The sequence below is a fragment of the Dendrobates tinctorius genome, unplaced genomic scaffold (genome assembly GCF_039654945.1).
Source record: "Dendrobates tinctorius isolate UK_male_01 unplaced genomic scaffold, ASM3965494v1 ptg000106l, whole genome shotgun sequence".
In the NCBI taxonomy this organism is placed as follows: Eukaryota; Metazoa; Chordata; class Amphibia; order Anura; family Dendrobatidae; genus Dendrobates; species Dendrobates tinctorius.
This window is the reverse complement of record NW_027361774.1, coordinates 479,609-502,636: the sequence shown is the minus strand read 5'-3', so window position 1 is coordinate 502,636 and position 23,028 is coordinate 479,609. Positions and strand designations below refer to the sequence as shown.

At 47.5% G+C, this 23,028-nt stretch overlaps 3 protein-coding genes and 1 long non-coding RNA gene across 4 annotated transcripts in view; 1 reads left to right on the top strand and 3 right to left on the bottom strand.

Moving 5' to 3' along the window:
* The window catches only part of LOC141100529 (uncharacterized), a 74,386-nt gene extending 67,599 nt beyond the window's left edge, over positions 1–6,787 (bottom strand). The window contains exon 1 of the mRNA XM_073589092.1: positions 6,757–6,787. Within this exon, the coding sequence (XP_073445193.1) occupies positions 6,757–6,787 (31 nt within the window). The remainder of the gene's footprint in view (positions 1–6,756) is intronic.
* A 3,896-nt stretch (positions 6,788–10,683) lies between these two features.
* On the bottom strand, positions 10,684–11,369 carry LOC141100528 (oocyte zinc finger protein XlCOF29-like). Its single transcript, XM_073589091.1, has 4 exons — positions 11,352–11,369; positions 11,117–11,296; positions 10,910–11,033; positions 10,684–10,826 (listed from the first exon to the last, which is right to left on the bottom strand). The coding sequence occupies exons 1-4, from the start codon at positions 11,367–11,369 to the stop codon at positions 10,684–10,686; spliced, it is 465 nt and encodes a 154-aa protein (XP_073445192.1).
* A 72-nt stretch (positions 11,370–11,441) lies between these two features.
* On the bottom strand, positions 11,442–14,765 carry LOC141100553 (uncharacterized). The gene is made up of 3 exons (XR_012234714.1): positions 14,392–14,765; positions 14,022–14,290; positions 11,442–11,573 (listed from the first exon to the last, which is right to left on the bottom strand). It is a non-coding gene; the product is annotated as an uncharacterized lncRNA (long non-coding RNA).
* A 3,632-nt stretch (positions 14,766–18,397) lies between these two features.
* Positions 18,398–23,028, top strand: part of LOC141100527 (uncharacterized) — a 59,636-nt gene continuing 55,005 nt past the window's right edge. Inside the window, 5 exon segments of the mRNA XM_073589090.1 lie at positions 18,398–18,415; positions 21,066–21,245; positions 21,329–21,452; positions 21,536–21,633; positions 21,832–21,922. Of these exon segments, the coding sequence (XP_073445191.1) occupies positions 18,398–18,415; positions 21,066–21,245; positions 21,329–21,452; positions 21,536–21,633; positions 21,832–21,922 (511 nt within the window).

Genomic DNA, 23,028 nt, shown 5'->3' with positions numbered 1-23,028 from the left:
CAGAAATAAGAATCTGACAAAAGCAATAATAAATAAAAAAATCTATGAAAATGAGCAAATGAAAGTCAGACATTGCTTTTCAACCAGGTTTCCACAGAATTAAAAAAAAAATAAAACTCATGAAATAGGCCTGGATAGAAATGATTGTACCCTTAACTTAACCGCTTCGTGACCACCAACGTTAGATAAACGTCGGCGCTAGCAGGGCTTTGTGCAGCGCGGACGTTTGTCTACGGTCGGCAGTTTTGTGCTCATCGGGACCCCACATACCTTATAACTAGGGGATTCCACCGCACAACGCTTCCTGTGACCCTTGACCTCATTGAGATCTGATTTGTTCAGGTCCTGATGACATCAGCATCACACCAGCCAATGAAACAAATCACTAGGAAAGTTTGCTGCAGCAATCAACTTTCCCGGGCGATCTGCCCCATAAAAACGCTGTTTCTCCTCAGATCTCCTGTCAGTGAGAGATTAGAGGAGAAACAGTGTTACAAGTGCCGCTGGGAACAGCTGTGTCAGTCAGCGATTGTGCTATAAAGTAAAAAACAGATAAGGCAGGTTAGGGTTAGTGCTATAGTTAGGGTTAGTGTTGGGGCTAAAGTTAGGGTTTATCCTAAAGTTAGGATTAGGCTAAAGAATTAGGCTTTACTCAAATGTTTCCCCAATTATTTGGTCACGTCGTAGTTTTCAATTTCCGGTAAAAAAATAAAAATGAATAAAATGGTCCGTCAGTACTATAGTGCAGAGGAGGCTTATACACTTTTATGTTCTGACAGTGAAGAAAGTGCAGTGTCAGATGGCGATGTGGATTTCGAGGGCTTTAGTAGCAGCGACAGTGATAGCTCAGAAATGAGCAGTGATTCTGGTCCATCCTCACACACAAGGACCAGTACAACAAGAAGGAGAAATAGCGCTTCAGGAGAAATGTCTCCAACTCAGGGAACAATGCCCAGTACTAGCGCTGTCCCTAGTGCTCGGGAATTGGCGCACACCAATGTCCAAGGGGCTTTGCCTCTTGATGTAGCATTTCCCAGATGGGAGGCTTTGGATTCGGCTACTCCATTCATCCCTAATTTTAATGCCATTCCTGGTATAAATGTGGAGGTGGAAAATTTGGGACCAATTATTTTTTTTAATTTGTTTCTGACAGATAGCTTGCTAGAGCATATTGTCCTACAAATTTATATGTGTCCCAATTCATCAGCCAGAATCCACCATCCTATTATGCTAGGTCAAATTTATGGACACCAACTAATGTCCTAGAATTGAAAAAATTTTTAGGACTTACAGTCGCTATGGGGCTTGTTAAAAAAATGAGCATTCAGTCCTATTGGTCCAACCGCCCTGTTCAAGCAACCGCTATGTTTTCTGCCATTCTTCCTAGGACCCGTTATCAAATGCTCATGAGATTTTGGCATTTTAATGACAATAGTCAATGCCTGCCCAGAAATGTCCCAGAACATGACAGACTATTCAAAATCAGACCGATCATCGAAGACTTTACAGAAAAGTTCTTGTTCTTAAAGCTCTACACCCCAACAGAAAACATTTCCATTGATGAGTCCCTTGTAAAATTGAAAGGAAGACTGCACCTCAAGCAATTTATTCCTTCTAAGAGGGCAAGGTTCGGAATAAAGCTCTATAAAATGTGTGAGAGTTCAATCGGATACACATCAGCTTTTCACATTTATGAGGGGAAAGACAGCCAACTAAACCCACCAGGATGCCCCTCTTATCTGGGGACATCTGGAAAAATGGTTTGGGAGCTGATAACTCCAATTTTACAAAAAGGCTACAATCTGTATGTTGACAACTACTACACCAGCATACCTCTATTTAAAAGTCTGGTTGAACATAACATAGGGGCTTGTGGGACCATTCACAAAAACCGTCAGAGGTCTCCACAATCATTGGTCAGCAAAAAGTTCTGAAAGGTGCAGTCAGGGGCTTTACACAATGGAGAGCTGCTTGTCCTTAAGTATAAGGATAAAAAAGATATGTTTATCCTGGGCTCGATCCACACAGATGCCACAAGGGCCACTGCAGACCAACGGGGATCCACTACTCCAAAACCTGTGTCTGACATTGACTACAACAAATATATGGGGGTGTGGACCTTGCAGATCAGATTCTACAGCCATACCAGGTATCAAGAAAATCATATATCTGGTATAAAAATTTAGTCATGTATTTGTTTCAGGTGGCCACATATAATTCTTTTGTGTTATACAAAAAAGCCGGAAATGCAGATACTTTCCTTGATTATCAGGAAAAGGTCACTGAAAATCTTGTTTTTGAAAATTTTGTCCCCACCAATCCTTTAGAATCTGAAGATGTCAGAAGACTCACTGAGCGACATTTTATTGCACTCATCCCAGTAACTGAACCAAGAAAGAACCCCCAGAGAAGATGTCGTGTATGTTCCTAGAGAGGAATGAGGCATGATCCCCGCTATTATTACCCACAATGCCCATCACTGCCAGCCTTATGCCTCCATGACGGCTTTACAATCTTCCACACAGAACCACGTTTTTGAACTGTCTTGACATTCAAGCATTTGGTTTGTTTAGTGACAGACACATTTGAGTAGAGCTGACTTAACAATTTCCGGGGGTAGGTGGGGGGAGGTCTCCAGAGACACTGTCACGCTTAACGCTCCCGCTGGTCCCACGCTCGCCGCCTCCACCGCGCGCTCGGCTCCTGCCGCGTCCTCCTCTGGCTCCACGCTGCCCGTGGCCTCCGAGCGCGCCCGCCGTTCCAGCGCGCCCCTGCAGTGGGCGCGCACCCGCCGGCACTCCAGCCTCTTGCCCCGCAGTCAGCCTGACTGCTCTGCTCGGGGCGCACGCGCAGCTCACACCCCGGGTCTCAGCACTGGCTAGCCGGTTCTCTCTCCGCCCCCATGACCCTGCTGATCCGACTCGGAACTCATATCCCTATAAAAGGCAGCCTCTCCTCTGGATCGCTGCCTGATGGTATTCCATGACAGACTCTCGGGTCCACCTAAATCCTGCCTAGCACCCAGCCTTGCTTTAGCATACCGCCTTGCTTCACTAGCTGAACTCTCACCGCCTTTGCATTTTCTTCCAGAGCCGGCCGGTCCAGTCCGTTCCTGCCTCCTCCCGTGTGTGCCTCTTCTGTCTGTCCCTGCCTGCTCCTGTGCCCCGGTCATCCTCTCCATTTAGCCCTGCAGCCGTTCTTCCTGTGTCCTTCGGACGGTCCTGTCTGCATTTCATCCCGGTGACTGACGGTCTACTCCTCCAGTTGTCCCCCAGGTATCAGCTTCCGCGGCGATAGTCTCCTCCGGGCCTGCCCCAAACGCTCCCTGTATAGGGGTGGTACACCTGGCCCGCTCGCCCGGGGGTAGGTTCGTCGTCGCGGTCCTGTGGGTTCACCCTTGGAGTCCTTCCAGCCTCACAGAACGATCAGGCCATGGACCCCGCTGGTACCGCGACCCAGAAGGAACTTTTGTTCCTACGGGAGGATCATGCCCTTCCTCAAGACAATGGAGTCCCGCCTCTCATCGTTGCAGGCCTCGGATCCAGGGAGTGCCAGCCAGATCGCCGGTCTCCAACAGGAGCTTGCCCAGCAGCGTGACACTCAGGCTCACATCCTGAATTACATGGCCTCGGTGGATAACCGCCTGCTTGCCCTCCAGACCGCGGCCGCAGCCCCGGCACAGCCTGCGGTTCCGCTCCCATCTCCTCGTTTGGCTAAACCCCCGCGATACAGTGGCGACCCCAAAATGTGTAGAGGGTTTTTAAATCAGTGCCAGCTACACTTTGAATTGCTGCCACACCAGTATCCCACCGATCGAGCCAAGGTGGCGTTTATTGTGTCCCATTTAGAAGGAGAGGCCCTAGCTTGGGTTAACCCCCTCTGGGAACGAGATGACCCATTAGTTGCTCAACTCTCCTCTTTCCTGGACACCTTTCGTAAGGTGTTTGATGAGCCGGGCCGCCTGGCCTCTTCCACAGAATCTCTGTTCAATCTGCACCAGGGCGCGCTCTCGGTAGGTCAGTACGCCATTCGGTTTCGCACCCTGTCCTCAGAGTTGGGCTGGAACAATGAGGCCTTGGTGGGAGCCTTTTGGCGGGGTCTCTCAGGTCGAATCAAGGATGAGTTGGCGGGTCGTGATACTCCCACCTCTCTGGAGGACCTGATCTCTTTGGCCACCCGCATCGACCTACGCTTTCAGGAACGATCTCGAGAGCTCGCCAGAGAGAGAAGGCCTTCTCGCGCTCCACCGGCTGCCCATAGTCCACCCCGTTCCCGCCCAATGTCAGCTTCCTCTGTCCCGGTACCGGAACCCATGCAAGTGGATCGCCTCAAACCGGTAGAGGAGCGTCGGAGAGAAAGGGTCGAACAGAGGCTCTGTTTCTATTGTGGGAGTGCGTCTCACTTTCTTCGTTCTTGCCCCATTCGTCTTGGAAACGCCTCCACCTAGGACAGGTAAGAGAGGCCTCCCTAGGTAATTGTGACTCCTCTCTACCCTTGACTCTTTCTGTCCTTTTGCATCTAGGTACTAAGCGTTTTTCTGAATGGGCCTATATTGATTCTGGGGCAGCCGGTAACTTCATCCAACTTGAGGCGGTTAGGAGACTTCGGATTCCTGTCAGATCCCTGGAGACCCCTCGGCAGATTGCGTCGGTCGATGGCCAACCCCTCCGGGAGTCCGTTACTCAGGTCACTGAAGAAGAAGTGGAACTTCAGGTCGGAGCCTTGCACCGGGAGAAGATTGTATTTTACGTGCTGCCTTCTTTATCCCATACCATTCTTTTGGGCCTTCCCTGGCTAAGAACACACAAACCTATCCTGGACTGGCGTTCTGGAGACATCCTGCGGTGGGGCCAACCTTGCCAAAATAAGTGTCTGCTCACCGTACAGCCGCAAGATTCCTCACGTTCTAGGTTGACGTCTACCGAGCTACCTTCCGCCTATTGGGCCTTTTTGGACGTCTTTGACAAGAAGGAAGCAGAGACCCTGCCTCAACATCGTCCATATGACTGCCCCATCAACCTTGTCTCCGGTTCCACGCCGCCTCGTGGTCGAATCTACCCGCTGTCCCCTTCCGAGACTCAGGCTATGTCTGAATACGTCCAGGAAAATCTGGCCAAAGGCTTTATTCACAAGTCGCCCTCACCCGCGGGAGCCGGATTCTTTTTTGTCAAGAAGAAGGATGGGTCCTTTCGTCCCTGTATAGACTATAGATGTCTCAATGATATCACCATTAAGAACAAATACCCCCTTCCTCTTATTCCGGAGCTATTTGACCGTCTACGGGGTGCAAGGATCTTCACGAAATTAGATCTTCGGGGGCCTACAATCTGGTCCGGATCCGCTCTGGCGATGAATGGAAGACCGCCTTCAACACCCGAGACGGCCACTATGAGTACCTGGTTATGCCCTTCGGCTTGTGCAATGCCCCCGCAGTGTTCCAATAATTTGTTAATGACATATTCCGAGACCTTCTCTATGTCTGCGTGGTGGTTTACTTGGACGACATCCTGGTGTTTTCCCCGGATCTGTCTACGCACAGAAAAGATGTACGCCAAGTCCTACTTCGTCTGAGAAAACATCATCTCTATGCCAAGCTTGAAAAATGCGCCTTCGAACAGTCGTCACTGCTGTTCTTGGGTTACATCATTTCCAACTCTGGCTTGTGCATGGACCCTGGAAAAGTGACCGCCGTACTCAATTGGCCGCGTCCCCAGGGAATCAAGGCAATCCAGCGGTTCCTGGGATTTGCCAACTATTACCGGCAGTTTATTCCACACTTTTCCGCTCTGACCGCTCCAATCTCCGCTTTGATCCATAAGGGAGCCGATCCTCACCACTGGTCTACCGAAGCCGAGAACGGCTTCCGAACCTTGAGGCAAGCCTTTGCCACAGCTCCCGTGCTACACCGTCCAGAGGCTAACAAGCCATTCACACTCGAGGTGGATGCCTCTGCCACCGGAGCCGGTGCGGTTCTCTCTCAGAGATCTCCTTCCGGACGGTTGGTCACCTGCGGCTTTTTCTAAAAGACGTTCTCCCCTCCAGAGAGAAACTATATCATCGGAGACAGAGAACTGCTCGCCATTAAGCTAGCCTTGGAGGAGTGGCGATATCTTCTGGAAGGAGCCGTACACCCACTCCAGATCTTCACTGACCACAAGAATCTAGCATATATTCAGTCTGCACATAGGCTTAACCCTCGGCAGGCCAGATGGGCGCTATTCTTTACCCGGTTCGATTTTGAGCTCCATTTTCGTCCTGGTGATAAGAACCTCAAAGCGGATGCCTTATCCCGATCCTTTCTGGTCTCTGATAAAGAGGAGGAGCCTTCACACATAGTGGAGCCTAGCAAGCTTATCGTAGTCGCTCCTGTTAACCTGACTTCCTTACCTCCCGGCAAGACTTTTGTCCAAGACAACGACAGGAGGCGAGTTCTACATTGGGGTCATGCCACCAAGTTAGCCGGCCACGTCGGTCTCAAGAAAATGCTCTCCCTCATCTCTCGCTTTTATTGGTGGCCCTCCCTGCCTCAAGATGTCCAAAGTTTCATCGCCTCTTGCCTGTCTTGTGCCAAGAACAAGGTTCCCCGGCAGCGACCCTCTGGTCTCTTGCACCCACTTCCGGTTCCCTCGGCCCCGTGGCAACACATTGCGATGGATTTTATTACGGATCTGCCTCAGTCCTCGGGCCACACCGTCATTTTTGTGGTCGTGGACCGCTTCTCTAAGATGGCCCACTTCACCCCTCTACCAGGATTACCTTCCGCTCTCGAACTGGCGAGAATTTTCATATCTCATATCTTCCGGATCCATGGCTTCCCCAAGCACATTGTCTCGGACAGAGGGGTTCAGTTTACCTCGCGATTCTGGAGGGCCCTATGCAAGATGATGGAAGTAACGCTGGACTTTTCCTCCGCTTACCATCCTCAATCTAATGGTCAAACGGAGCGTACGAACCAAACTCTCGTGACGTATCTCCGACATTTTTCCAACGCCCACCAGAACGATTGGTCCAGCTTGCTCCCTTGGGCTGAGTTCGCTTACAACAACCATCCCAGCGAATCCTCCACCAAATCACCCTTCTTTATTGTCTACGGGCAACATCCTGGTGTACCTCTGCCGGTACTCCCGGCCTCGGGTGTGCCGGCGGCCAATCTTCTGACCGAGGAGTTCTCCAGGGTCTGGCAGGAGACCAAAACCGCACTTGAACGAGCACGTGACAGATTCAAGAGACATGCCGACAAAAGACGCCTAGATTCTCCGTTGTACCATCCTGGGGATAAAGTTTGGCTATCCTCAAAATTTGTCCATCTCAAAATTCCCTCTTATAAACTGGGCCCGCGGTACATCGGTCCTTTTGAGATTTTAGCCCGTATCAATGATGTTGCCTACAAGTTAAGACTCCCCGCTTCGCTACGGATTCCTAACTCGTTCCATGTGTCCCTCTTGAAACCGGTCGTACTCAATCAGTTCCATGCTTCTGCTGGCCGTGCCCCCGTGCCCGTCTCCACTCAGGATATTTTTGAGGTTAAGGAAATTCTTGCCATGAAAAGGTCTAGAGGTAAAACCCTTTTCTTAATTGACTGGAAGGGTTTTGGTCCAGAGGAAAGATCTTGGGAGCCCCGGGAGAACATTCAAGCCCCTCAAATTTTAGCTAAGTTCCTTTCCGACCTTAAGAGGAGGGGGCGTAAGAGGGGGGTACTGTCACGCTTACCGCTCCCGCTCCCGCTGGTCCCACGCTCGCAGCCTCCACCGCGCGCTCGGCTCCTGCCGCGTCCTCCTCTGGCTCCACGCTGCCCGTGGCCTCCGGGCGCGCCCGCCGTTCCAGCACGCCCCTGCAGCGGGCGCGCGCCCGCCGGCACTCCAGCCTCTTGCGCCGCAGTCAGCCTGACTGCTCTGCCCGGGCGCACGTGCAGCTCACACCCCGGGTCTCAGCACTGGCTAGCCGGTTCTCTCTCCGCCCCCATGACCCTGCTGATCCGACCCGGAACTCATGTCCCTATAAAAGGCAGCCTCTCCTCTGGATCGCTGCCTGATCGTCTATGGTATTCCATGACAGACTCTCGGGTCCACCTAAATCCTGCCTAGCACCCAGCCTTGCCTTAGCATATCGCCTTGCTTCACTAGCTGAACTCTCACCGCCTTTGCATTTTCTTCCAGAGCCGGCCGGTCCAGTCCGTTCCTGCCTCCTCCCGTGTGTGCCTCTTCTGTCTGTCCCTGCCTGCTCCTGTGCCCCGGTCATCCTCTCTATTTAGCCCTGCAGCCGTTCTTCCTGTGTCCTTCGGACGGTCCTGTCTGCATTTCATCCCGGTGACTGACGGTCTACTCCTCCAGTTGTCCCCAAGGTATCAGCTTTCGCGGCGATAGTCTCCTCCAGGCCTGCCCCAAACGCTCCCTGTATAGGGGGTGGTACACCTGGCCTGCTCACCCAGGGGTAGGTTCGTCGTCGCGGTCCTGTGGGTTCACCCTTGGAGTCCTTCCAGCCTCACAGACACAAGCTGGGCACGATATATTGGGCACTAAAATGACATTTTTGCAATTTTTTCTCTGAAACTTCTACGAGTTTCTGGAAATCATCCATGTAGTGACAATGGTCACTATATCCATAGATGAATTCCCAGAGGGGTGTCATTTCCAAAATTGCGTCACTTCAGGAGGGAATTCATCTCTGGGTGTAGTGACCATTTACCTATCTACCTATTTTCCAATGTAAAATCTGGGGTTAAAACAACATTTTAATTGTAAAAATGTAATTATTTCTTCTTCACTGCCTAATGGTATAATTGTCTATGGAACAGCTGTGGTGTCAGTATGCTCACTACACCACTAGAAGAATTCATTCAGGGAAGTATTTGGTAAAATGCAGTCACTTTTGGGGCTTATGCTGTTCTGGCACCTCAGGGGCTCTGACAATGTGACATGTCACCCACAAACAATTCCAGCAAAATCTGCTCTCCAATATGGCGCTCCTTCCCTTCCAAGTTCTGCCATGCGCCCAAGCAGTAGTATTCTCCCACATATGGGGTATCGGCGAGCTTAGGAGAAATTGCACAACAAATTGTATGGAGCAATTTCTCCTGTTACCCTTATGAAAATGCAAAATATGGAGCTAAAAAGATTTGTGAAAAATCTTATTTTTTTTTTTATTTGCATGGCGTCATGTTATAAACGTCTGTGAAGCACCTGTGGGTTCAAGGTGCTCAATATACATCTGGATAAGTTCCCTAAGGGGTCTAGTTTAAAAAATGGGGTCCCTTTTTGGGAGTTTCTACTGTTTAGGCACATCAGGGGCTCGACAAACACGACATGGCAACCGCTAATTATTCCAGCATATTTTACATTCAAAAAGTCAAATGGCGCTCCTTCCCTTCCAAGCCCTGCCGTGCCCTAACAACAGATTTCCCCCACATATGGGGTATCAGCATGCTCAGGAGAAATTGCAAAACAAAATGTATCGTCCATTTTCTCCTGTTACCCTGGCGAAAGTAAAAAATAATTAGGTCTAAGTGAAAATTTTTGTGAAAGAAAAGTAAATGTTTATTTTTTCCTTCCACATTCCATTCATTCCTGTGAAGCACCTGAAGGGTTAATAAACTTCTTGAATGTGGTTTTGAGCTCCTTGACGGGTGCACTCTTTAGAATGGTGTCACTTTTGTGTATTTTCTGTCATATTGACCCCCAAACTCACTTCAAATGTGATGTGGTCCCTAAAAAATGGTTTTGTAAATTTTGTTGTAAAAATGAGAAATCGCTGGTCAACTTTTAACCCTTATAACTTCCTAACAATAAAATTTGATATAGTTGATGTAGATGCTGCTGCGCAGGCGCCGCCATCACCGGTGACATTGTGCTGGATGTAATTTTTTTCTAAGCCTCACAATAGCCACAATATTATAGGCATTCTCAACAATAATATCAATGCTATTATATGCATTATGTAATAATGGGGGGCAGGTCAGTAAGGGGTCAGCGACCTGTCATAAGCCAATACAGAGGAATATGTAATCAGACCACATAAAGCCCCACCCACAACCCCACCCACAGCCCCGCCCCAGAGCACGAGAATCTCATTAACTGAAAACTACAAATACAGATTACACAACAGTAAACCAGAGTTGCCCTCATTTATGGTGGACCATTGGAGCTACTATGGATCCTGAGCAGAAGATTAGAGAAAATAATATTGCTCCCCATTTCAGGAGAGACTGTGCAGTAATCTGAATTCCTTAGGATCAAAAACAATGTAATTGGCTGTAAGTTCTATAGAAAAGGGCTTTCACTGCCCAAAGTCATTTGAACAGTTTTGGTTGGAGGAGAATGTTGTGGTCTAGAGGCAAAATGGTGATCATGGTAATATGGCCGGACTACACCACCGATAAAGCAGCCACAGCCGGTGACTGAGAGGAATCTGTGACTTCTCTGCATTCAGTGGTTACCACTCACCTGGGTAGTCATATGTGGGAATCTCCTCTTTACACCACTCATCACCCCTCACATATGTCTCTGTAGTATTAATATGGGTCAGATCTTCACCCTGAAACAAATATTGTAAAAGTCACAGACAGATGGAGAAGTCCCATCTATGATCAGCTCTAATCCTGCCATCTCCACCGTTCTCATTACACAAGTATAAAACATATAATACTGGTGGATAAAACAAGACTGAGCACAAGACCTTCACAGCCGTCTACACATCATAGGGGAGATCTCCTGACACCTTCTCTCCATCTACCTGAGGATCCTGAGGAGCACTGGGATCTTCTTGGTTACAGTCCTGTGGAAGAAGAGGACGGGGACATCTCTCTGGTGTTGTCCTCTTACTGGATAGATCTGGAGGAAACACATACAGGGACTGAATTCATTCTCTACATACAGATAATTATAGGCCGTGTGTATTTAGTCCTGTCTATTACCTGGAGATGTGAGGGGCTGGGGAACCTCCATTATGATGTCCTTGTAGAGATCTCTGTGTCCTTCTAAATACTCCCACTGCTCCATGGAGAAATAGACAGCGACATCCTGACACCTTATAGAAACCTGACACATACAATGATACCGTCATCCCCCCGATCCCTTCATAGTGTTACTGTGTAGTGTCCCAGCATTCTCAGCAGTGTCACCTCTCCAGTCAGCAGCTCAATCATCTTGTAGATGAGTTCTAGGATCTTCTGGTCATTGATGTCCTCATGGATCAGGGGGTGAGGTGGAGGCCCCGTGATTGGGCTCAGGGGTCTTCCACATCCCTCAGACACAGGGTCCTGACAGCGATCACTAGAGGTCTTCTTCACCACTGTGTAATCCTAGTTATGGAGAGACATTAATAAATCTCACTACAGACATTTCCAGAGTCCTCACCTCTCCAGTTCTGTCCATCTATTATTCCCATAGATAAGAATGATGTAATGTGACGTCATCAGAATCTCTCACCTCTCCAGTGAGATGGAAGAGGATCTCTAGGGTGAGGTGTAACATCCTCTCCGCCATCTTGTCTCTGTCCATATCCATCCTTGATGGGTAAATCAGGAAAATTCTCTTCTGTAGAAGATCTTCACTGAGAGGATCCGATATTGTAGAGACCTGAATGAGAAGATGATCCGATGTAACATCATAAGAATCCTGTGTAATAATACAATTACTGGAGATAATAAGGGAAACATATGAGGAGATTTATTATCTTACAGGGTTTAGTTTTCTTCCCTGACATCTACTAATAAAACCTATATATTTAGGCCACAGACAACAAGCAGTTTCCTCCTCGGAGTCGGCAGCTGAACACGTTCCTCATAGACTCATCTTCCATAACGCTAATTCTCGTCTCATTACCGACACTGGAATCGGCATTAGCAATACTGCAGGAGATATTCATTACACGCGACATGAGAAATAACTCCTTCATGGTGAGGATGACATCTTCATCTTCTACTACGGCTCTAGAGACAGATTTGGCCAGAGTCGGTCACTGCCTCCATCCCCACCGGCCGTCTATATGAAGGTTTCCCGTCTTCCCCGCACTGGAATCTTCTCTCACGTTAGATCTCAGCTCTGAGTCACACACAGAAGTTTGAGGCTTTTAGAAAAAAATTTTAGTTTCCACAAACACAACGGACAGAAATGATCTGATCCCAAAGTCTCCATGTACAGTGATTTATGGGGTTTATTTCTGCCTTAGGCTTTCCCATATTACAAGAAAAACTCCAGAAAAAGCCGATATTAACACCTTTCCTACATTAGACGTACTATTCCGTCCATGTGACCTGGGACCTAAGTCCCAAGGACGGGATAGTACGTCTAGCGCGATCAGCTGCACTCACGGGGGGAACGCAGCTGATCGAGGCCGGGTGTCAGCTGATTATCACAGCTGACACCCAACACTATGTGTCAGGGGCGGTCACGAACTGCCCCGACACGTTAACTCCTGGCACACTGCGATCAAACACGATCGCAGTGTATCGGGGGTTTAGGGAAGCATCGGCAGGGAGGAGGCTCCCTCCGTGCTTCCCTGAGACCCCCACAGCAGCGCGATGTGCAGCACTGCTGCGTGGGGCTCCTTCCCTGCAGGTCCCCGAATCCAAAATGGCAGCGGGGACCTTCGGGGGCCTGCAGGGAGGCGGCTTCCTCATGCCTGCAAAGCACCAGCATGAGGAAGACTGCAGCACTGCCTGTGACAGATCGCTGATCTCTCACAACGATCTGTGATGTGACAGATCAGCGATCTGTCACATGACATTTATGTCCCCCCTGGGACAAAGTGATAAAGTAAAAAAAAAAAAAAAAGTTTAAAAATAATTTATAAAAAAATCACTAAATAAATTTAAAAAATATATATACATATATTCCCTAATAAATTCATTTTTTGAAAAAAAATAAATAAAAGTACACATATTTGGTAACGCTGCATCCGTAACGATCCGCCCTATAAAACTGTCCCACTAATTAACCTCTTTGTTGAACCTCTTAAATAAAAATAACAAATGAAGCAAAAAATAATGCTTTATCATCATACCGCCGAACAAAAAGTGCAATAACGCGCGATCAAAAAGACGGATATAAATAACCATGATACCGCTGAAAACGTCATCTTGTCCCGCAAAAAACGAGCTGCCATACAGCATCATCCGCAAAAAAATTAAAAAGTTATAGCTCACAGAATAATTATTTTTTATATAAAATTGTTTTCAGTGCATAAAAGCGCCAAAACATAAAAAAAGAGATAAATGAGGTATCGCTGTAACCGTACTGACCCGAAGAATAAAACCGCTTTATCAATTTTACAGCACGCGGAACGGTGCAAACGCACCCCCCAAAAAAAATACATGAAACGTTGGTTTTTGTTAATTCTGTGTCCCAAAAATCGGAATAAAAAGCGATCAAAAAATGTCACGTGCCCGAAAATGGTACCAATAAAAACGTCAACTTGTCCCGCAAAACATAAGACCTCACATGACTCGGTGTGTCAAAATATGGAAAAATTATAACTCTCAATATGTGGTGATTCATAAACAATTTTTACAATAAAAAGCGTCTTTAAGCGTGTGACAGCCGCCAAACATAAAAACCGCCATAAATAGTAAATCAAACCCCCCGTTATCACCCCCTTAGTAAGGGAAAAATAATAAAATAAAAGAAAAATATTTCCATTTTCCCATTAGGGCTAGGGTTAGGGCTGAGATTAGGGTTAGGGGTGTGTTGGGGTTAGGATTGGAGTTAGAATAGGGGGGTTTCCACTGTTTTGGTACATCAGGTGCTCTCCAAATGCAACATGGCGTCCGATCTCAATTCTAGCCAAAAAGGTCAAATGGCGCTGCTTCCCTTCCGAGCTCTGCCATGCGCCCAAATAGTGGTTTACCCCCACATATGGGGTATCAGCGTACTCAAGACAAATTGCACAATAACTTTTAGGGTCCTGTTGCTCTTGGGAAAATAAAAATTGGGGTAAAAAGATCATTTTTGTGGAAAAAATATGATTAATTGTACGGCTGTACTTTATAAACTTCAGTGAAGCCCTTGGGGGTTCAAAGTGCTCACCACATAGATACGCTTCTTGGCGGGTGTAGTTTCCAAAATGGGGTCACTTGTGGGGGGTTTCCTCTGTTTAGGTACATCAGGGGCTCTCCAAACGTGACATGACGTCCGATCTCAATTCCAGCCAATTTTGCACTGTAAAAGTCAAATGGCGCTCCTTCCCTTCTGAGCTCTGCCATGCGTCGAAACACTGGTTCCTTCCCACATATCAGGTATCAGCGTACTCAGGACAAATTGCACAATAACTTTTGCAGTCCAATTTCTCCTGTTACCTTTGGTAAAATAAAAAAAATGGACCTGAAGTATTTTTTTTGTGAAAAAAAGTTAAATGTTCTTTTTTTTTTTAAATATTCAATAAATTCCTGTGACGCACCTGAAGGGTTAATAAACTTCTTGAATGTGGTTTTGAGCACCTTGAGGGGTGCAGTTTTTAGAATGGTGTCACTTTTGGGTATTTTCTATCATATAGACCCCTCAGAGTGGCTTCAAATGTGATGTGGGCCGTAAAATTAAAATGGTGTTGTAAAAATGAGAAATCGCTGGTCAACTTTTAACCCTTATAATTTCCTAACTAAAAAAAATTTTGATTCCCAAATTGTGCTGTATAATGAGGCCCAGGCTTTATAGAGAAGGGACAGGAGTGAGGGCCTGTGCCCAGGAGCTACAGTCTGAGGAAAGGGCTAAAAAGCCTTCACTAGACCCCTGTACAGCTGTATAATGAGGCCCAGGCTTTATAGTGAAGGGACAGGAGTGAGGGCCTGTTCCCAGGAGCTACAGTCTGAGGAAAGGGCTAAAAAGCCTTCACTAGACCCCTGTACAGCTGTATAATGAGGCCCAGGCTTTATAGTGAAGGGACAGGAGTGAGGGCCTGTTCCCAGGAGCTACAGTCTGAGGAAAGGGCTAAAAAGCCTTCACTAGACCCCTGTACAGCTGTATAATGAGGCCCAGGCTTTATAGTGAAGGGACAGGAGTGAGGGCCTGTTCCCAGGAGCTACAGTCTGAGGAAAGGGCTAAAAAGCCTTCACTAGACAGCTGTATAATGAGGCCCAGGCTTTATAGTGAAGGGACAGGAGTAAGGGCCTGTGTCCAGGAGCTACAGTCTGAGGAAAGGGCTAAAAAGCCTTCACTAGACCCCTGTACAGCTGTATAATGAGGCCCGGGCTTTATAGTGAAGGGACAGGAGTGAGGGCCTGTGCTCAGGGGCTACAGTCTGAGGAAAGAGCTAAAAAGCCTTCACTAGACCCCTGTACAGCTGTATAATGAGGCCCAGGCTTCATAGTGAAGGGACAGGAGTGAGGGCCTGTGCCCAGGAGCTACAGTCTGAGGAAAGGGCTAAAAAGCCTTCACTAGACCCCTGTACAGCTGTATAATGAGGCCCAGGCTTTATAGTGAAGGGACAGGAGTGAGGGTCTGTTCCCAGGAGCTACAGTCTGAGGAAAGGGCTAAAAAGCCTTCACTAGACCCCTGTACAGCTGTATAATGAGGCCCAGGCTTTATAGTGAAGGGACAGGAGGGAGAAAAGTGGGAAAAGGAGCCAGAAGAGCCGGACTGCCCATCACTAACCTGCAGAGCCACACTCCACATATATGGCTGCTCTGTGCACAGGACCTGTGATGAGGTCACAGGAGGGGAGGAGTCAGGGGTCACATGATCTCCGGAGTGCAGACCTCCATGGAGACTTCTCCTCAGTCAGTGACATTCCCGCCATTATTCTCCCCTCACTACTGGCACAATTACCCCGCGCCGCCTTCTCTACACAGTGTTATGTGTGGAATGTAACGTGTGATATCTCTGGAGGGAAATAGACCCCACACAGGAGGGAATTCTCCCCAGTTACCGGCCGTCTACTATATGGCGGCATATGATTGTGCTATCGACTCCACACCAGGAGCTAAAATGCCCAAATCTCTAATGTAACCGCTATAAGAGAAGATATAACAAATTTCCCCTAAACTCACACAGCGGAGGAGGCCTCACTTGGAGCAATGTGACTCGCGCACAGAAAATCTATTCCCGGTTCTGTGATAAGTTATCGGCCGACAGGAAGAAGAAAGGTCTGAATTACAGCCCAGACTGGAGGAGAAACTGCAGGAGTGAGAATTGGCCAATCAGCGCTCTTCACCCCTATACTTATCTACACAAATACAAGATATGAAATGACAATTAGACGCCATTCTCACCACCAGAACGGAGAGGCGCTAACTTGGAGTAAAGCCGCGTTTTATCACCATGCCAATAAGCCTAATAAGATGCCGCTCGTAAGCTCAGAATGAGAGAGTCACTGCATATAATCTCCTCTATAAAAGACCCTAAGGGTCAGACCTCAGCCCACCCCGATGTCATGTATAGCACTTATAATGAATACCCCCAGAGTTTGTATTCCCCCCACAATCACCCCCCCTCACTACTGGAGTCATTCCTTCACACACTACATCTACCTAACCTGACTGAGTCCGCGGCACAACAACTCCATTTACACATCTCTGAGGAGGAAATAGTTTCAACAATCAAAAAACTAAAAAGAGGAAAGTCCCCGGGGCCGGATGGTCTTACACCAATATATTATAAAAAATGCAGCGATGTGCTGACACCACATATAAAAACCTCTGTAATTCACTACTAAATGGCTCACAGCTGCCCCCTGAGCTCTACGTGGCGCATGTAACCGTAATCCCTAATCCTAAGAAAGATCATCTCACCACAAATTATAGACCTGTATCCCTCTTATACATTGACTTCAAAATCTTTACATCCATTGTGACTAACAGGACCAATAAAATCCTCCCTCACCTCATCCATCGGGATCAGGTTGGTTTTATACCAGCGCGACAGGCCCCAGATAATATTAGGAGAGCGTTAAATATTATTCATACAACTAACCTACAACGAAAGCGACTTCTCCTGCTTGCATTAGATACTGAGAGGGCTTTCGATTCGGCGTCCTGGACATATCTCTTTACGGTTCTATCGGAAGTCGGATTCTCCCCTAAACTTATAAAGTGCCTCCAATTGTTATATGATAGCCCTATCGCTTATGTAAAACTCCCGTCACCACATCCCCCTCCAATTAATATTCAGAGGGTACCAGGCAGGGCTGTCCTCTATCTCCGGATCTTTTTGCACTTGTAATGGAACCCATTGTGGAAGCAATAAGGAGAGATCAGAATATCCTGGGCCCTGAGAATATGGGAGACCAATATAAAGTCAGCCTCTTTGCGGATGATGTCCTGCTAACATTAATAAGTCCCCACACTACACTCCCTCACTTGTTTTCCCTCCTTCACAAATTTGAGAAGATCTCAGGGTTGAAGATTAACATTGATAAATCCGAAGCATTATTTGTAAATTTTCCTAAGAGCAAACTAATATAGCCTCCCATTTTGGGTTTATACACAAAGAACATTATCTAACATATCTGGGTATAAACTTAACAGCCAACAGGTCAACTGTGTTTAGGTGGAATTACACTCCACTGATCCAAAACTTCCAGAGGGACCTGGATAGATGGGCTTCCTCAAAGTTACCCTGGCCCGGCAGAATACAGGCATTAAAAATGGTGTCACTGCCTCACTTCTTACATCTATTTAGGTCCCTCCCAATTATGGTACCAGCCAGAACGTTCCCTCATTTACACTCTATGATGTCTAAGTTTCTCTGGCCAGGAAAACAACCCAGAATTGTGCAAAAACGTATGTTCCGTCACAGAAAAGAAGGGGGTTTATCCCTCCCTAATTTTACACTTTATTACAAGTCGGCACAGATTGCTCCATTAATAAGTGCGTGTTCATATCCCAATAGTCCGAGATGGGTTATTCTGGAATCATTTCTCTCCAAACCATTCTCTTTATCAGGCCTAATGTGGACCACAGACCGACTTTCATGGGGGTTAATGAATGTGGCTCCTTTTACAGTCCACTCGTTGCTTCTTTGGAGGAAAGTCCGATTTAAATATAACTTACAATCAAGCCCTTCTCCCCTGACAGCTATATTACAAAACCCCATGTTCCCGCCAGGCCTTGAGCCACAAATGTTTTCTTGGTGGAAGCTGAAAGGTATTCATATACTTAAACATTTGTGTTCCCCATTTAATATCTTACTTGACAAACAGGAATTTGTTCAAACATTTGACCCTCTAGTTAGGGAGGTAATGCGACTGAACCAGATCTCCCACTTTGCAAAGCAGATCCTCCCGAGCGGTACTACTCTCAGGGCAACGAGTTTTGAAAATAAATGTCTAAATGACCCTTTGGGCAGGGGAACAATCTCATTGATCTACTGTGCTAGAAACTCCCCACAAGATGATAAAAAATTGAAGTATATGTTACAGTGGGAGGAGGATCTGGGGTTTGAACAGTCAATTGATGAATGGTATCGTAGCTATGACGCCATATCAAGAGGTAGTCACCAGACTTCCCTTGTGGAGACATCCTTAAAACTATTGCACAGAGTCTATTATGTACCGGAAAAAATTCACAGCATTTTTCCTAAAATCTCGGGAGACTGTTTTAGGGGCTGTGGAATATCTGGTGACGTGAGACATATTTGGTGGTCTTGTATGGTGGTTTCTGGGCTTTGGGAGGTGAAGCATCTGATAGCACAAATGAATGGTGGATCGGTTGATCTGGAACCTTCTACCCTTTTACTGGGAACCAGGCCTTCCCGGCTTCCAGAAAGCTTTCAGAAGCTAGTAAACTACTTATGTATGGCCACTAAAATCCACATTGCGGCAAAGTGGAAGTCGCCCTCACTGTCAATATCTATGGTGAAAGAGAAGATGAACGGCATTATGTTATTCTCATTTGTGGCCCCAGCGTTTCTTGTAGAATAAATCCCTTTCTCACACAGTCCTGTAGTAATGACTTTGTTCTCACGTTTTGTAGGAGGGTTCGTCTGACTCCATCTTATGTTATCAGTATAAGTGCGAGAGATGAGAGACCGACGACCGCAGTTTTACCGTGTGTGTCCGGCGTCAGTTCTACAGTGTGAGAGATGCGGGGTCTGTGACCGAAGCTGGGGGTATACGGGTGTATAGAGCATACACAGGGGTCTGTGACCGAAGCTGGGGGTATACAGGTGTATACAGTATACACAGGGGTCTGAGACCGAAGCTCCGTACACCTCGTACACACACGGCTCCGCTCCGTACACCTCGTACACACACGGCTCCGCTCCGTACACCTCGTACACACGCGGCTCCGCTCCGTACACCTCGTACACACGCGGCTCCGCTCCGTACACCTCGCAGACACACGGCTCCGGTCCGTAGACCTTGTACACACACGGCTCCGCTCCGTACACCTCGTACACATTCGGCTCCGCTCCGTACACCTCGTACACACGCAACTCCGCTCCGTACACCTCGTACACACGCAGCTCCGCTCCGTACACCTCGTACACACACGGCTCCGCTCCGTACACCTCGTACACACATGGCTCTGCTCCGTACACCTCGTACCCACACGGCTCCGCTCCGTACACCTCGTACACACACGGCTCCGCTCCGTACACCTCGTACACACGCGGCTCCGCTCCGTACACCTCGTACACACGCGGCTCCGCTCCGTACACCTCATACACACACGGCTCCGCTCCGTACACCTCGCACACACGCGGCTCCGCTCCGTACACCTCGCAGACACACGGCTCCGGTCCGTACACCTTGTACACACACGGCTCCGCTCCGTACACCTCGTACACATTCGGCTCCGCTCCGTACACCTCGTACACACGCAACTCCGCTCCGTACACCTCGTACACACGCAGCTCCGCTCCGTACACCTCGTACACACACGGCTCTGCTACATCTACCCTGTAAACCCCTCCTGACCCCACACAGAAACTTCCCCTCATCCAACACCATGACAACCAGCACAGCAGAGTCCTGCACACACTGAGGCCCCTGATCATGTGACCCCTGACTCCTCCCCTCCTGTGACCTCATCACAGGTCCTGTGCACAGAGCAGTCATATATGTGGCAGACCCTCCTGGATCTTCTGCTTTCTGGGTCGGTTCCTCCTGTGAGTCCTATTAACCCTTTCGGTCCCTGTGTTATTCTTTCTTTAGTTTCCCTGTCTCTGTGTTTCGGGTCGTTGTTCTGTTCGAAGACCCAGCCTCCACCCATCTTCAATGCTGTTAGTGAGAGAAGGAGGTTGTTGGCCAAAATCTCCCGATACAAGACCCCATCCATCCTTCCTTCAATACGTTGCAGTTGTCCTGTCCCCTTTACAGAAAAGCACCCCCAAAGTATGATGTTTCCCCCACTAGGCTTCACGGTTGGTACTGTGTTCTTGGGGTTGTACCCATATATTACATATAGATAGAAGATTCCAGTGCGGGGAAGACGGGAAACCTTCATATAGACGGCCGGTGGGGATGGAGGCAGTGACCGACTCTGGCCAAATCTGTCTCTAGAGCCGCAGTAGAAGATGAAGATGTCGTCATCATCATGAAGGAGTTATTTCTCATGTCGCGTGTAATGAATATCTCCTGCAGTATTGCTAATGCCGATTCCAGTGTCGGTAATGAGACGAGAATTAGCGTTATGGAAGATGAGTCTATGAGGAACGTGTTCAGCTGCCGACTCCGAGGAGGAAACTGCTTGTTGTCTGTGGCCTAAATATATAGGTTTTATTAGTAGATGTCAGGGAAGAAAACTAAACCCTGTAAGATAATAAATCTCCTCATATGTTTCCCTTATTATCTCCAGTAATTGTATTATTACACAGGATTCTTATGATGTTACATCGGATCATCTTCTTCTCATTCAGGTCTCTACAATATCGGATCCTCTCAGTGAAGATCTTCTACAGAAGAGAATTTTCCTGATTTACCCATCAAGGATGGATATGGACAGAGACAAGATGGCGGAGAGGATGTTACACCTCACCCTAGAGATCCTCTTCCGTCTCACTGGAGAGGTGAGAGACTCTGATGACCTCACATTACATCATTCTTATCTATGGGAATAACAGATGGACAGAACTGGAGAGGTGAGGACTCTGGGAATGTCTGGAGTGAGATTTATTAATGTGTCTCTCCATTACCAGGATTACACAGTGGTGAAGAAGACCTCTAGTGATCACTGTCAGGACCCTGTGTCTGAGGGATGGGGAAGACCCCTGAGCCCAATCACGGGGCCTCCACCTCACCCCCTGACCCATGAGGACATCAATGACCAGAAGATCCTAGAACTCCTCTACAAGATGATTGAGCTGCTGACTGGAGAGGTGACACTGCTGGGAATGCTGGGACATTATACAGTAACACTATGAAGGGATCGGGGGGATGACGGTATCATTGTATGTGTCAGGTTCCTATAAGGTGTCAGGATGTCGCTGTCTATTTCTCCATGGAGGAGTGGGAGTATTTAGAAGGACACAGAGATCAGTACAAGAACGTCATAATGGAGGTTCCCCAGCCCCTCACATCTCCAGGTAATAGACAGGACTAAATACACACGGCCTATAATTATCTGTATGTAGAGAATGAATTCAGTCCCTGTATGTGTTTCCTCCAGATCTATCCAGTAAGAGGACAACACCAGAGAGATGTCCCCGTCCTCTTCTTCCACAGGACTGTAACCAAGAAGATCCCAGTGCTCCTCAGGATCATCAGGTAGATGGAGAGAAGGTGTCAGGAGATCTCCCCTATGATGTGTAGACGGCTGTGAAGGTCTTGTGCTCAGTCTTGTTTTATCCACCAGTATTATGTGTTTTATACTTGTGTAATGAGAACGGTGGAGATGGCAGGATTAGAGCTGATCATAGATGGGACTTCTCCATCTGTCGGTGACTTTTACAATATTTGTTTCAGGGTGAAGATCTGACCCATATTAACACTACAGAGACATATGTGAGGGGTGATGAGTGGTATAAAGAGGAGATTCCCACATATGACTACCCAGGTGAGTAGTAACCACTGAATGCAGAGAAGTCACAGATTCCTCTCAGTCACCGGCTGTGGCTGCTTTATCGGTGGTGTAGTCCGGCCGTATTACCATGATCACCATTTTGCCTCTAGATCACAACATTCTCCTCCACCCAAAACTGTTCAATGACTTTGGGCAGTGAAAGCCCTTTTCTATAGAACTTACAACCAATTACATTGTTTTTGATCCTAAGGAATTCAGATTACTGCACAATCTCTCCTGATATGGGGAGCAATATTATTCTCTCTAATCTTCTGCTCAGGATTCATAGTAGCTCCAATGGTCCACCATAAGTGAGGGCAACTCTGGTTTACTGTTGTGGAATCTGTATTTGTAGTTTTCAGTTAATGAGATTCTCGTGCTCTTGGGCGGGGCTGTGGGTGGGGCTGTGGGTGGGGCTTTATGTGGTGCTCTGATTACATATTCATCTGTGTTGGCTTATGACAGGTCGCTGACCCCTCACTGACCTGCCCCCATTATTACATAATGCATATAATAGCATTGATATTATTGTTGATAATGCCTATAATATTGTGGCTATTGTGAGGCTTAGAAAGAAATTACATCCAGCAAAATGTCACCGGTGATGGTGGCGCCTGCACAGTAGCATCTATATTAACTATACCAATTTTTTTTGTTAGGAAGTTTAAGGGTTAAAAGTTGACCAGCGATTTCTCATTTTTACAACAAAATTTACAAAACCATTTTTTTAGGGACCACCTCACATTTGAAGTGAGTTTGTGGGGTCAATATGACCGAAAATACCCAAAAGTGACCCCATTGTAACAACTGCGCCCCTCAAGGGGCTCAAAACCACATTCAAGAAGATTATTAACCCTTCAGGTGCTTCACAGGAATGAATGGAATATGGAAGGAAAAAATAAATATTTACTTTTCTTTCACAAAAATTTTCCATTAGACCTATTTTTTTTTTTCACTTTCGCCAGGGTAACAGGAGAAAATGGACTATACATTTTGTTTTGCAATTTCTCCTGAGCGTTCCGATACCCCATATGTGGGGGAAATCTACTGTTTGGGCGCACGGCAGGGCTCGGAAGGGAAAGGGCGACATTTGACTTTTT